Source organism: Carcharodon carcharias, chromosome 32, assembly GCF_017639515.1.
Source record: "Carcharodon carcharias isolate sCarCar2 chromosome 32, sCarCar2.pri, whole genome shotgun sequence".
In the NCBI taxonomy this organism is placed as follows: domain Eukaryota; kingdom Metazoa; phylum Chordata; class Chondrichthyes; order Lamniformes; family Lamnidae; genus Carcharodon; species Carcharodon carcharias.
The window spans coordinates 11703637-11719734 of record NC_054498.1 but is presented as its reverse complement, the minus strand read 5'-3'; the positions used below and the strand labels follow the sequence as shown (position 1 = coordinate 11719734).

Here is a 16098-nt window from a genome sequence, read left to right as displayed (position 1 = left end):
GATTAAATGGGTCATTAAAGCACCCCAGTCCCCACGGTGCCCACCGAGCATGGAAGGCCTCGACGGTATCAGTAGACACCACGTGCTCCCTCTCCAGAGACATCTGGCTGGGAACTTGGCTGCGGAAGAGGGGCAGATAGTCAGGCCAGATGACTCTCTCAATCGTCTCAATCGCTGCTTAGACCTGTTGATGGCCAACTTGGCCAGGCCCAGGAGCAGGTTCACGAGGTGGTCCTCCTCCCCACCACGTCCCCCTCTGCACCGGGTGCCCAAAGGTCAAGAGTGTGGGACTGAAGTGCAACTAAAAATGTAGTAACAAATATTTTAGGCGCAGCTAAGACAAACATCAGCCATGACTTGACTGAATGGCTGAACAGGCTCAAGAAGCTGAATGGCCACCTCTAGTTTCTACATTCCTGCCACTTTTATTGCCAATTAGCCATAACTGGTACATGACAAGCTCCAAGCTCCTGGTGCTTTCCTGACCCTGCTGGTTGCTGACACCATTTTAAATAAAAACTTCTCTCCTTCTACACGCTTCGCTTATAAGGAAAGGACCAGCATTTCATAAATTCAGGATCTCCCAAACTGTTTTATAGCTGATTATGGAATTCTGAAGTGTGGTCACTGATTTTGGGAAGTGTCACAGGCAACTTCATAGTCAGCTGTCCCTCGATTCGAGGATGACATCTACTTAGGGTCAAGTTTCTGCCGTGGGTATTCATGTGACCGAACAGGCCAATACTTGACATTCAGATTTTTGGACACATGGGGCAGGGCATCCAATGAGGTGGTGGGATCCGGAATGCAGGATTTGCTTCCTTTTCTTTCCTTCTCTGCTTCATCATTAAGATGTTGCGACTCAAAGTGTGATGCAGTTTGATGGACAGGTTGCTGCTATTTTTAATGATTGATAGCAAGCTCCTCCCAGTCGTTAATGTCAATGCTGCTGTGCTTCACAGAGAACTTCAGAGTGTCTCTGAAGCATTTTCTTTTACCTCCCCTGGAACATTGGTCAGTTGAGAAAATAGGACTTGACAGGGGAGATGTTTTTCAGCCATCAGGACACAATGTCCAGTCCAGTGAAGAGGATTTTGCAGGAGTTTAGTCTGAATGAGCTGGCCTGAAGAAGAATAAACACTAGTGTCTGACGGTCCTCCTATTGAATCTGGAGGCTGTCGCAGAGGCATGGCTTATGGACATTTTCTAGTGCTTTCATGTGTCGCTGATACACAGTCCAGGAATGTGGTGACAATAACTGCTCTGTACATTAAGACTGCTGTTGAATTGCAGAGGATTTTGTTGTCAAACACTCACTGCCATAGTTTGTAGAAGGCTGAGCTAACACAGCTGATTTAGAGGAGTGGCTGCCAAGGTACGGGAAATGTTCAACACATTCCAGAGTCTCTCGTTCAACTTATGTGGCAGGTGGGATATTTGGCTGACTAGGTGTGGGATGATATACGAGTTTTGTTTTGGCAACATTCAAGGACAGGCCGAGTTTCTTGTACACAGAATTGAAGAGATCGAGAGTGGCTTGCAAATCGGGCGCAGGGTGAGCAACAATGCTGCAGTCATCAGCAAACCGTAGATCAGTTTCGTTTTGACAGGGAGGTAACTGAGGATAAAGAATTTTCCATCTAGACCATGTTTAATACAGACACTGGAGGAGAGGACAGTTGATCTTTGATGAGGCAAATAGCCACTGTCAGGTAAACTGTAAATATTATGGGGGCTGCTCTGAAAAAAGGGTGGCCAAATTGTACACAGTTAGGTCCCCCAAACAGCAATGAACCAGTCACCAGAGAAGCTGCTTTCATGTTATTCAATCTGTCGGTTAAGGGATAAATATTGGTCAGCACGCCTTTGAAAGGTGCCATGGGATCTTTTACATCCACCTCAGAGGGCAGAGGGGGCCTCTGTTTCATGTCTCATTCAAAAGACAACATTTCCTACAGTACATCACTCCCTCAATACTCCACTGAATTGTCAGCATGGATTATGGGCTCAGAGTTGGGTTTGATCCCACAGCTTTCTGACAGAGGCGAAAGCACTACCCACTGAGCCATGATGAAACTCAAGAAACTTGAGAGCTCCCATTCTTAAAGCTAGGTTAATTTTCCTTCAAGTTGGAGTTTGCTGCTGTCTTGTCAGTTTGCCACACTACCATCAGCATTAAGATAAAATACTGCGAATGCTGGAAACCATAAATAAAGACAAAAGACGCTGGAAAAACTCAGCAGGTCTGTCAGCATCTGTGGAGAAAGAAACAGAGTTAACGTTGAGTCCATGTGATTCTTCCCTGACTCAGTTCTGAAGAAGAGTCATACAGGCTCTAAGCATTAACTCTGTTTCTCTCTCTACAGATGCTGCCAGACCTGAGTTCTTCCAACGTTTTTTGCCTTTATTATACCACTTCAGCATTATTACTTGTGCAGATTCTTTTTTTCTGCTGCTTGCCACTAAATTTTTGCAATATAGGACACTTTCTTTTTGTTGGAAAAATTGCCAGGCTCAGCACCATCCACCCCCCCCGACCCCCCCCTTCAACAGGCGAGCAACAGCCCCCACCCCAATCCTACAGTCTCGTCGGCATCCCCCTCCCACACTGTTCCAGAAAAGTGACCCTTATTTCTTCCCCCAGAGTTGGTAACCCTGCCGTTTGCAAGTAACCAAGAATCTGAATTGCTGCATCTGTGAAACTGTTGGACGCCAGTAAATTGCCAGCCAGGTTTTATCCAAATGCTCCTATAGCATTGCAATGACTTCCTCATTTCTGGCAATGGATTTATAAATGACAGTGGCGCCTGCCTGCTCCCTGATCTGTTCCATTGTTTAGCCTGTGTCAAACTAGACTGAGCAACAGAAGTTAAGATTTTTAAAAATGTTTTAAATAGTATTTGTTTTCCCAATGGCACCAACCTTATTGGTTTCTTATTTTGCAAAGCAGGATGACTGGGCTAGAAGCAGCATGATTGTGAATGCAGCAGCCTGGGTGATAAAACCGAAGCACAAGTGGGGAAACAGCAATCTGGTGAGAGAAGCAGTAGCGAGATGGAGACAGCAGTCGCCTAGAGAGGGAGAGAGAGAGAGAGAGAAAAAGGGAAAGAGGGAGAACGAACAGAGAGGAAGATACAGCTTGAGCGTTGTTGAAGCAATACTAGTGATGAGAATAGTACTGGAAGGGATGTAACAAACAAGCTTTTGAAAAGAGAAATAATAGATAGAAAATGTAGTCAGTTCATCACAGCTTTGTCATGATCCAAAAAGGTTCATATTCTGAGTTTTTGATTTTTTATCAAAAGAGGCCCAAGAGCCAGATCATTAATCTATGCTTTTCTTTTCTCAGATGTTGATGGGCGACTGAGTGTTTCCAACATCATCTGATTTTCCTTACATTTCTAGCATTCTCAGTTTTTCTTGCCATCTCTTCTGGTAAACTGAGGGCCGCGTACCAGAGAAGCAACTTTTCTAGAAGGGAAATATGAATCCGGGGAGTTGCAAAGAGAGAAGCAAAGCAGGGTGAATAACACTGAGACCTGCTGGGGTGGCAAGAGGCAACAGAGGAGGCCAACCACAAAGGCACAAGTTCACTGGCAGCTAGTTGTTCAATTTGCACTTCACCAAATAACTAGTTAAGGCAAAGAGTTTAAGCATTAACTATATTTCTTCTCTTTTGATTAGCACAATAAGCAGATATTGGGGGTCATTAACCCAAATAAAAACAACCTAACAAAACTGCTCCCTTTCTAGAGAGGCACAAAGAATAACCAAATCATAAAAACCCAAACGAAATGCTTCAAATTGAAGAACACTGGGCCAGAATTCCCTCTGAGCTGTGGAGCTGTGGCATTCACTGCTGACTGCCCAAATAAAACCCATACTTAACCAGTTTTGGGATGCAGCGAAAACTCTCTCTTCATCCCGCAGCAGGGCCTCACGTTGAGACAAATAGCAGGGGCTTCCAGCCTTGAGGCAATGCTGACGAAGTCATGACCACTTTTGACCCCAAGGCAGCCCTGCCATCTCTCCCCTTCCCCAACTCCTCCCGCTCTGCCTCTTCCTGGCTCCTCATCCTCCTCCGGTTTTGATCTGCCTCTTCCCGGCTCTTCTGTTCTATTGATGTTGCAAACAGCACTTGATGGAGGGGAAATATTTTCCCCAAGGTATTTGGGGGGGGGGGGGGGGGGTGGAGTTGGTGGTGGGCAGAGATTTGTGAATATTTTTATTGATAATTATATCAGTGTACAGCCACAAAGCCTTCAGCTATCCTGCCTGTTTGCTGACCTACACGTATGAGCCCAAAGCCCTGCTGCTTTAAGAATATGGATCGCGGGATCATTAGAGTTGGCTCTGCCGGAACCTATTCACGTTTTTTTTCATTTATTCTTCTCATGGGATGTGGGAGTCGCTGGCAAGGCCAGCGTATGTTGCCCATCCCTAATTGCCACACCATTTCAGAGGGCAGTTAAGAGTCAACCAAATTGCTGTGGGTCTGGAGTCACATGTAGGCCAGACCAGGTAAGGATGGCAGATTTCCTCACCTAAAAAGGTATAAGTGAACTAGATGGATTTTTACAATGATTGATGATGGCTTTATGGTCACCATTCTGAGACAAGCTTGATATTCCAGATTTTATTAATTGAATTTAAATTCTTCGAGCTGCCATGGTGGGATTTGAACCCATGTCCCCAGGGATTAGCCTGGGCCTCTGGCTTACTAGTCCAGTGACATTTGCACTAAGCCATCACCTCCTCATATCTCCCTGTACTGCAACATCCAGATTTCGGTGCTGTTGTGCCATGCAATTGCATTAAACTGCTTAGCATTTACTGTTATTGAGGAAGGAAAATACCACCCATTATTTCACTAATGACCATCAGTGCAGAAAGCCTTGAGGATATTGGCAAACACAGGGTGCTCCCTCTCCAGGGCCACCTCAGCGCAGATATATACGCGAAAGAGAGATAGACAGCTGGAGCACACCCCACACTGGTCACATCTCACCAGGACCTTGGAAATGCCACCTTGACCAGGCCTGGGACAGACCCACAAGGGGATTCTCTAACTTGCCCTCTCCGGGGACCCCCTACCCTCACCTGTCCCCGTTGGCACTGAGTCACTGAGTGGCCAAAGATCAGGGCCGAGATTTTACAGGGCAGCGTCGACTCCAGCCACCAGCCAGAAAGTTGGGGGTATGCTCAACGGCCCTGAAAGCGGGACCCTACTTTGTGTTAAGCAGGCATTTAACTGCCTGCAGCCATGGCTTCTGCCCCTCTGAGGCAGGATGTCATGTTTTCCAAAGCCTCTGGCCAGTTCAAGGGCTGACAGCTCTTCAGTCTCAAAAGTGCCACCTGGAGTTGGGACTGCAGCCTGTCCCAGGTAATACGGGTAATTGGGGTTGGGATCAATTAAGTAGGTCCCAGTGAGGCAGCTGTGGGGGTCGATCACAAGGGCTGTGGCGGTCTTCCAGTGGGAGCACCACTCGCTGCTGGGCTACCTTCTGTTGGGGGACACCCCCCGATCAGGAGTGCAGCAGGTCATTTCTGTTTTCTTTTTATACAAAGCAATAAAAATTTACTCCCAGGACAAACACACTAAACCCTAAGCTCTTTTTAGATGCTTGCTGCATTGGACGCATTCTGAACATTTAAAGTACCCTTTTCCTTATGCAAGAAAGTCTCAACTTAAATGTTTTTATTAATTTTTTGACATCACCTCCTACTACCACTATAAAGGACAAGAGGAGCATGATTATGGTTTGAGGTCCTTTGAACACATTTCTCCCCCCCATGGAAATAACTTGGACGGAACCTCTGATAAAGTGTACTTTTAAAATAAACACTTGGTAGATAAGACAGAAGGTATTTAAAATGTGCGAAGTGAAGTTCTCTCAGGAGACCAAAATAATAGGCAATTTATTAGGCACCTTTGGCTATTCAAGACAGTTCACACTTTGGAAACATTTTCAGATCTCTGTAGGGGCTGGAGAGAGGCTTTTAAAAGGCAGGGTACAGATAAAGAGAGTCAGTCAAGTGGCTGAAGGCTGCAAAAGAAGTTAACCATTGCCCTTGTTAAAAGGACAGGGTACAAAGAGATTGCGTTTTTAAATTAAGACAATCACTGGCTAGTGTTGGCACGTCCTGTATTTCTGTAAAATACACCAGGCATAAGGAGTCTGCCATCATAATCAGTGCACTGTCTCCTGTTGAATAAGAAATCAAACAGAGATTGTCCCCACCTAGTGTTAACTACTCCACCTTCAGGAAGACTGAAGGAGTACACACCCAGAATGCAAAGGGGTTTCATCATTAGACTCCTAGGTACCAACACTGAACTAGGAGATGCACAGCAGTGGGAGTAAAACTTCCGTAAGAAGCAAGCAACCAGACTACTGACACACCACAGGGCCAAAGTATTTACTTGCAGCAGACTTGGAGTTAATGATGTTGCCTTGTGCCATAAATTCAAGTTTCCTTCCCCATCACACACGACTTACTTTGGGACATATAACCGCGTGTCTTTGTGGGCACTAGGACAAAATCCTGGAATTTCCAAGCCAACACAATTGCGATGACACCAGCACCACATCAGCTCACACCCATATTCTCACATTCTCAGGGCAGGACAATAAATGCAACTTTGTCAGACTCCCTCATGCATTCAGAAAATTAATAGGGCCACCAATTCTGTTTCCTTTTGTATCAAACTAATTGTCAATAGGGCCAAAGTGGTTTAAAAATATCCTTAGGGATGTTAAAGGAGAGGGGCACCATAATCATTCTCTCTTTTGCTGTATCATATTAAGTTTCACATTTTAGAAACACTATTATATAACTGAATAGCAGATGGGCTCTTTTGCAGAACCTTGCAGACTGATATTTCATTCAGAACACAATCTATTAGACTCTGCTAGCTTTGGGTAGGGATTCTTGGGATTTCTCTCACTGTCAGCAAAGAATAACACTAATTTATCAGATTCATTGTGAAGCCTTTGTAGAGACACAGCTTGCAGTGCATTCAAATTTTCACAGCTCTGTGGTGGGCTAAGAGTGGAGATTGGCATTATATTGTACTAGGTGGCAACTGTGTCATACTGTATTGTGTAATCATAATTAATTGTTTCAAAAGCTGTCAAGATTTCTGCTGGGTATTCATTTTTTAAAATAATAAAAGTGCACTAAACCATTGGGGGATGAAATTAAGCTATTGCAGCACAGCAAATGTGGGAGTATTTTGCACAGTCATACACTGTCTAAATTAGGATGCAACATTTATTGCCTTGGGTATCACACATGGTGGCAGAAGTTCATTCATAAGGGCTCCCATTCCTGATCATTCGTGCTCTGTTCTGGGCAATGCCTGTGGGAAAACTGGCTGACAACAGGTCCAAGCACTCCATGGTGGAATAGTATGCTGGCTGCATCAAGGCTCCTGTGTGGCAAATGGTCACTTGTATGCAATACAAGAGGGCCGCAAGGACGTGTGAAACTGCCCAACACAGTCGAATAGCAAGGTTCATGCATGAAGAATGACCATGCAGCACGATACTGGGGGACTGTCAAGACTGAAATCATATATCTCAGCACCAGGCCAAGGGGAAAGAAAATTACCGTGTGCTATTATAGAGAAAAATCGGCAACCCGTAACACTACACAGATCGCCCACTAGCCAGGGTGACCCATGAAAGTAACAACTGATCAGCTAGCTTGTGACTCACGTAATTTGAGATGTATTGATGGAGCTCTGGTGGTGGTTGTAGGCAATTTCCTCTTCTCCGGTATCTTGAACACACTCTCATTTTTCCAGCTTTTGCTGTGACCCTTTAATAGGAACAAAAAGAGGAAGATTAGCAGGCTCCTTTTTAAAAAAAAATGCAGCAATATAAAAATATAACATAAGAAATAGAAATGTAGGCCATTCTATCCCTCAAGCTGGCCCGTCATTCAAAAAGATCATGACTGATCGGATTGTGGCTGTAAGTCCACTTTCCTGCCCCACCCCCAAATCCCTGGACTCCCCTGCAGATCAAAAATCTGTCTAACTCAGCCTTGAACATATTCAAAGTCTCAACTGCTCACTGGGTAGCGAATTCCAAAGATGATCAGAGAAGAAATTCATTCTGTTCTCAATCTCAAACGGGAGACCCCTCATTCTGAAACTATGCCCCCTAGTTCTAGATTCCCGAGTGTAAGCATTCTTTCAGCATCGAACCTGTCAAAGCCCTGTCAGAATCTTATATGTTTCAATAAGATCATCTCTCATTCTTCTAAACTCCAGTGAGCATAGGCCCACTCTGCTCCACCTTCCTCATAAGGTGAGGAGCTGGAATGCGTTGCCTGGAAGGGTGGTGGAAGCAGATTCAATTGTAACTTTCAAAAGGGAATTGGACCTCTACCAAAAAAAGGAAAAAATTGCAGGGCTATGGGGAAAGAGGAGAGTGGGACTAACTGGATAACTCTAAAGAAACCTGCCACAGGCATGATGGACCAAATGGCCTCTTTCTGTGCTGTACAATTCTCTATTCTCTAGCAAAGCTTGATGAAAAGATTAAAGTGAGCTTAATCACTTCCACAGTTGGCATCTGTTGGGCAGATGCATGTGTGTGTGTGTGTGTGTTTGAGTGTGTCACATTGAGACAGTGAATGCATTAAAGAACGAGGGCACATGTTCAATTCTAAAAACAAATCAGTATCAAGGTCAAATGCTCCACTCTGCACAGATACGTGCTTTAAATCCGAAATAGCAAATGTTCCTCAGTGATCCAGCATGCCACGTTGGATGCACAGAGAAATTCAGACTAAGGCAAATTAAACTGCCTAAAATTCACAAATTAAAACATACAAACACAAATAAAAATGCAGTCAGACCGGCAGCAAAGAGAAGAGACCGGGGTGTGGGAGGGAGGAGCAGTCAGGAAATGTGATGCATTCAGATAAATCTCGTACCAGAGAGAGGGGCAAGTCATCAATGATGACAAATAGCTCGTTTTAAAAATACGAGACAATAATTCAGTCAGCTACTGCATCCAGTTAACTTAGAAAGTAGGAATGGCAGCTTTCCATTCCTACTTGTTTGACTTTTAATCTATCCATCCATATTCAACGCCTCCAGTCTCCAACACTTTATTTGTGGTTGCTACATTCTTGTCACATTTTTGTGTCAACATTTTCCAGTTACAAATTCCTATTGTCCACATGGTATTTATCCATATCAACTCGTTATGGCTTAATCCCACCAGTGGTGGTGCAGTGGTAGCTCAGTTTTACATCTCCCAACACCTCAGGCTACAGTGCAGAGAAACTCCTATGCTCCAAACATAGAAGTCTAAACTCCAGGGAAGAATTATGTGAAAATAAGGGCAGGATGTAGGCTTTTAAAATTTTGCAACTGAACATTTGAAAAGCTTTGAAACAAAATAATGGCCATTTCATTTTATGGGAAGAAATAGAAAATAACCGCGACTCTGGGCAGTTTCATATCATACCTCATCAGCTGTTAAAGGTTTAAACATCAGCTCTACCACAAGCGTTTATGAACTGCTCAATCAGTACTTTACCAGGGAGAACTGAAGTTCAAGTTCTGTCGAAGGGTCATGAGGACTCGAAACGTCAACTCTTTTCTTCTCCGCCGATGCTGCCAGACCTGCTGAGTTTTTCCAGGTAATTCTGTTTTTGTTTTGGATTTCCAGCATCCGCAGTTTTTTTGTTTTTAGAACTGAAGTTTGCTAATTACAGCTTTCAGAATCCTGTGCACAGCAGGTTCATCAACTGCAATTCAGCACCTTCAGCCAAAGTGGCTGGAGATTTGCCATGCAAGGGGTGGGAGTGCAAGCAGACAGTGACCAGTGCTTAAGAGAGGTCACGTCACAGGATGCAGCTAGCTAGGTAGAGCATGGAGAAATTACATAGCAATGTTTTGGGTCATACACATAGCCAAAATGTAGCCAGCCCAAGCACACAATTCTCTTGCCAGCAACTCATGAATAATGGTGCCACTGTTAAACAACTTACAGAGAACTGGGACCAAAGTGACATCTTCAGTGAGATTTCAGAATAGTCTCGGGGTGAGTGAAGGGGGGGGTGGGGGCGGGGGGGGGTGTTGGTGGGGTGGTTGGTAGGGAGATGAATATAGTGAATTATTGACTGGCATTTTATCACTGGATTTACATTCAATCTAGCCCAGGGTGATGGGACAATTGCTTCTTTTGCCTGCTGGGTGCAAAGGTGCTATGTTCAATGAATCCGCACAGGCTCAGTCCATTTGCTAGTGAGCAAGGGCCCAATGCACAAAATGAATCATTGCTGATGGTTTTAATTTTATCCCTGCGCTACTTTAAAATAAAAAAGATTAATAATTACATCCAAATAGGACAGTCAAGAGATTAACACAAAGGTGTGGGGGCGTGTTAAAATGATGCATGGTGGAAAATTAGACATAAACTAGCAATCTCATTCAGATTCCAGAATGGCTGGAACGAGAAACCTGGTAAAACAAGTATCTGTGCAGCAGGGGGAAGCTCTAAATCGTGGCTGAGGTACATTTCTTTAAGACACAGTAGAGCAGTGCTGTCCAATGCACCTGCTAAAGCTGGACAACTGGGAATCCAGGTGCATTTCTGATAAGTAACATTAAAATAAACAAACACCACATTAGACATGGTGTGGTGTGCGCACATGAACTTTAGCATTTTTGTGGGGTTCCTAAAATGGGAGGGTGAAAACCAGAGTATTTTTTAATGATCAAGTGCTTTACTTGTTCAGTTGCTGAATGATGGTATGTTTTTGTTAAATATACACACATGATGTACATTTTCCTGTAATGTGAGAGCAATTCACAGAATCACAGTGCAGAAGAGGCCCTTCGGCCCATCGAGTCTGCACTGACACGTGAGAAACACCTGACCTATCTACCTAATCCCATTTACCAGCACTTGGCCCATAGCCTTGAATGTTGTGATGTGCCAAGTGCTCATCCAGGTACTTTTTAAAGGATGTGAGGCAACCCGCCTCCACCACCCTCCCAGGCAGTGCATTCCAGACCGTCACCACCCGCTGGGTAAAATATTTCTTCCTCACATCCCCCCCAAACCTCCTGCCCCTCACCATGAACTTATATCCCCTCGTGACTGACCCTTCAACTAAGGGGAACAGCTGCTCCCTATCCACCCTGTCCATTCTCCTCATAATCTTGTACACCTCGATCAGGTCACCCCTCAGTCTTCTCTGCTCCAACGAAAACAACCCAAGTCTATCCAACCTCTCTTCATAACTTAGATTTTTCATCCCAGGTAACATCCTGGTGAATCTCCTCTGCACCCCCTCCAGTGAAATCACATCCTTCCTATAATGTGGCGACCAGAACTGCACACAGTACTCCAGCTGTGGCCTCACCAAGGTTCTACACAACTCTAACATGATCTCCCTACTTTTGTAATCTATGCCTCGATTGATAAAGGCAAGTGTCCCACATGCTTTTTTCACCACCCCACTAACATGCCCCTCCGCCTCCAGAGATCCAAGGACACACACACCAAGGTCCCTTTGTTCCTCAGAACTACCTAGTATCATGTCATTCATTGAATACTTCCTTGTCAAATTACTCCTTCCAAAGTGTATCACCTCACACTTTTCAGGGTTAAATTCCATCTGCCACTTATCTACTCATTTAACCATCCTGTCTATATCTTCCTGTAGCCCAAAATACTCAACCTCACAGTTAACCACCCGGCCAATCTTTGCGTCATCCGCAAACTTACTAATCCTACCCCCCCACATAGTCATCTGTCGTTTATATAAATGACGAATAATAGGGGACCCAGCACAGATCCCTGTGGTACGCCACTGGACACTGGCTTCCAGTCATGAAAGCATCCTTCTGTCATCACCCTCTGTCTCCAACAACTAAGCCAATTTTGAATCCACCTTATCAAATCACCATGTATCCCATGTGCATTTGCCTTCTTTAAGTCTCCCATGTGGGACCTTGTCAAAACCTTTGCTGAAATCCATATAAACTACATCAACTGCACTACCCTCATCAAAAAATTCAATCAAATTTATTAGGCATGACCTCCCTCTGACAAAGCCATGCTGACTATCCCTGATCAAAACTTGTAAGGTGTTTTCTACTAAATTTAGTACACTTGGTTATATCAGTGTCGACAAGACTTGTAGTTAGTTGGCACTTTCTATTGGACAGCACTGGATTAGAGGGAGCTTTACTTTGCAAATTCCTGCGCTCTACTTGAAATGGAAAGGTCAAAGTAGAAGTATTCCACACCCCAGCACTAACATGTTTTACAAGTGGAATTAATTCTCTGGTAAGGCTTATAAATAAGAAGTCACTGGTAAGGCTATAAATTCAGAATTTATAAAATTCTATTGACCGTAAATGATACTCTCCATCTTTTCTTTTCGCCTAAAACTGTTCTCAACATGGAAGTATTATTCAGGAATGTAAAACTTCAGCCAGATGCAGAGCATGTTTCACGCTCGACAACACCACAGTCCTTGCTGCATTTTCAATCTGAAGACAACAGGTGCAAGGTGGACATAATTTTCGCTTTCCCATTAACAACCTAAAAGTTTGTCCCTGTGAGCGTTCATCCTGTCTAACTGCCTCTTAGTCCTTACAGGGAAATAGGTTTGGTAATAAAAAGGTAAATTTAGCAAGTAGCATAGGTGCAATTCAAACCTGTACACACCCTCTTCACCAGCCCAAATTTTATTCCAAGTTTAAACTGAATCTAGCTTGCATCATGACCTGTCAGACCTGTGCTCGCTGCCTCAATTTCACAATCCTCATTTTTCAATTTCATCATGGCCTTGCCACGCCTATCTCCAATCTCCTCCAACTTCTACAACCTTCCGAGATCTCTGCGATTCTCCAAATTTGGCTTCTTGGGCATCCCCAATGTCAATTGGCAGAGAAGATTTACAAGGGTGATATCAGAAATGTGTGGGTATGTATATCAGGTAGGATTAACTGGCTGGATCCTCTTCTCTCTTGAAAAGAGAAGGTTGAGGGGTGTCCTAATCGAGGTCTTTAAAATAATGAAAGGCTCTGATAGACTGGATACAGAGGGAATGTTTCGTCTTGTGGGGAAGAACAGAATTAGAGGCCATCAAACAAGATAGTCACCAAGAAATCCCATAGGGAATGCAAAAGAAACTTCTTTGCCCACACAGTAAGAGTGTGGAACTCACTACCACAGGGAGTGCTTGAAGCAAATAGTATAGGTGCATTTAAGGGGAAACTAGACAAGCGAACGAGGTAGATGAGAACAGAGGGTTATGATGATAGATTTAGAAAAGATGGAAGGATGCTAACAAGTGGAGCACAAAAACCGACATAGACTGGTTGGGCCAAATGGCTTGATTCTGTGCTGTATATCCTATGTAACTGGTGTTCAGGCCTTCAGGTACCCCTCTCTCCTTTAAAATGCTCTTAAAACCTACATCTTTGAGAATCTAGTATTTCCTTATGAGGCTCTGTGTCAAATTTTGTTTGATAACACCTCTGTACCTTGGGATGTTTCACTACAATAAAAAGGTGCTATATAAATGCAAGTTATTAATGTTGATGTGAGGTAGGTTTCCTTGGACAAAGATGAATTGAGTGGAGCCACCAGATTGATTGTACTTTTTATCATAGCAAGTGATATGAGACAACCAGGGATGAGAGGTGTTCCAATTTCACAGTAGCTGCAGTGGCTACAGAAGTGATGATTAAACGATTTTCAGCAGTTTATTTTAAGCTTTTAATCCTTTTCATGTTAGCATACCAGCCAGTTAATACACATTGGAAAGAAAAATGAAGATTTAAGCAGCATCTTGGTGCTGATCAGCAGAACATGGCATGAAAACAAGAACACCAAGTACTGGGAATTTGAAGCAAAAGCACTAAATGCTGCAAATGCAGAGAGCAGTATCTGAAAAGAGAATATTGTGTAAATAAACATTTAATCAGAAGTGAAGAATCTGCAAGTTGCTTCTATAATGGCACCTTTAGGAAAGCAAAAAAAAAAGCATCCCTTGGGATCTTCAGAGTAGTGAAAGGGAGCCCTGAGCAATGGTTGGCAAGGGAATGACTAAAATGAATATGGGAATGACCAAAGGTATAGTCAAAGAGGTAGGTGATGAGGTGGTGCTCGCAGGAGGAGAAAGTGGAGGAAACAAGGGTTTAAGGAGAGCATTCCAGAATTTGACACCAAGGCTGCTTAAGGCCGTATCGTCAAAAGTACTACTGAGAGAAGATGCAAAGAAGTCAGATGAGCAGACGGAGCACACTGTTAGATCCAACTTGCACTATGTATCCGTCTCATCATACTCGAAATACTCCCAGAAGTACCTAGAACTTTAAATTCACCAAACTCATATCAGAACTTGGCATATTAAATACAAGGCAGTGAACATGCATTCAGGCAAAACTCCTGAAAAATCAACTTTGATGGACTGGCCACCATGTCCAGATGATCGAAAACCATCCCCCCCACCAGGTCCTGTTCTCTCAACTCTCAAATAGCCGATGTCCCAGGGGAGGTCAAAGAAAATGCTTCAAAAACATTCTGAGGTTCCCTTGAAGCACAGCAGCATTGGCATTAGTGACTGGGAGGAACTCACTATCAGTTGCTCAGAATGGTGACAACTTGTCCAGCAAGCTGTGTTACATTTTGAAAACCAATCCCTTAATGATGTGGCAGGGCCACGGCAGGGAAGAAAAGGAAGGATCCTGCGCTCCGGATCCCACTTCCTCCTGGGATGTCTTTCCCCACGTGCCCAAAGATCTGTGCATCGCGAATTGGCCTGTTTAGTCACAAAGACCCATGGCAGAAATTAGTGACCCTGAGCAGACATCCTTGAATCGCAGGACAGCCGACAGTGATGACATCGTTCCCTTCTCCATGCAGTGGCACATTTCAGACTTCCTTCTGATTTAATATCTGTAACTATAAATTTGGTGACATCGGACCTGAAGCAATATTAAAACTTACCATGTTGTTTTAAGTAAGTTACGCAACAAGGAATTGTGTGAAAAAATACACTACCATTTATATATAGGACGTAATGGGTGTCAAAGTTAATGGCATTGCAAGATATTATCAGCCATTAGTCAGTGAATATTCATCTCAAGTCATACTTTATCCAAACATTTATTCTTTAATACGGATGCATTGCACTTAATTTATTGAGAAGACTGAAGCAATTGTTTTCAGTCCTGCTCCAAATTCTGATTCCAAGCTAACAATTCCGTCCCTCTCCCTGCAACAGTTTGAGGCTAAACTAATCTGTTCACAATATTGGTGCCATATTTGACCCAGACGTGAGCTTCCAACCACATTTTCTTGCCATCACCATGAAAACGACTCAAAAACACTCTGAAGCTCCCTTAAAGCACAGCAGCATTGACATTAATAACTGGGAGGAGCTCACTATCAATTGCTCAGAATGATGACAACTATTTCTACCTCTGTAACACAGGTGCACAGGTGGACAGTCTCAGCTCATCTGCTGCTGAAACCCTTTGTTACCTCTAGACTCGGCTATTCAAATGCACTCCTGGCTGCTCTCCCACATTCTACACTCCATAAACTTGAGGTCATCCAAAACAATGCTGTCCGTGCCTTAACTTGCACCAAGTCCCATTCCCCTATCACCCCTGTGCTCACTGACCTACATTGGCTCCCAGTTAAGCAATGCCTTGATTTTAAAATTCTCATCCTTGTTTATAAATCCCTCCTTGTCTCTAATCTCCTCCAGCCTCACACTCCTCTGAGATATCTGCACTCCTCTAATTCTGGCCTCTTGGACATCCCCGAGTTTAATCGTTCCACAATTGATGGCTGGGCCTTCAGTTGCCTAGGCCTTAACCTTTCTACTTCGTTTTCCTCCTTTAAGACACTCTTTAAAAAACTTACCTCTTTAATCAAGCCTTTGGTCAGCTGACTTAATATCTCCTTATGTGACTCGGTGTCATGCTCTGTTCTTTCATGTTCCTGTGAACTGCCTTCAGATGTTTTATTACATTAGAAGTGCAAAATAAATATAAGTTGTTGTTAAGTCTAAATATGGAGCCAAAACACAAAGGTGCTAAAC

At 43.7% G+C, this 16098-nt stretch overlaps 1 protein-coding gene across 2 annotated transcripts in view; it reads right to left on the bottom strand.

The window, feature by feature from the left end:
- Nucleotides 1–16098, bottom strand: part of fam219b (family with sequence similarity 219 member B) — a 39038-nt gene that overhangs the window by 15667 nt on the left and 7273 nt on the right. For both annotated transcript variants that reach the window (XM_041178462.1, XM_041178463.1), the window contains exon 2: nucleotides 7722–7824. In XM_041178462.1, coding sequence (XP_041034396.1) covers nucleotides 7722–7824 — 103 coding nt within the window. The remainder of the gene's footprint in view (nucleotides 1–7721; nucleotides 7825–16098) is intronic.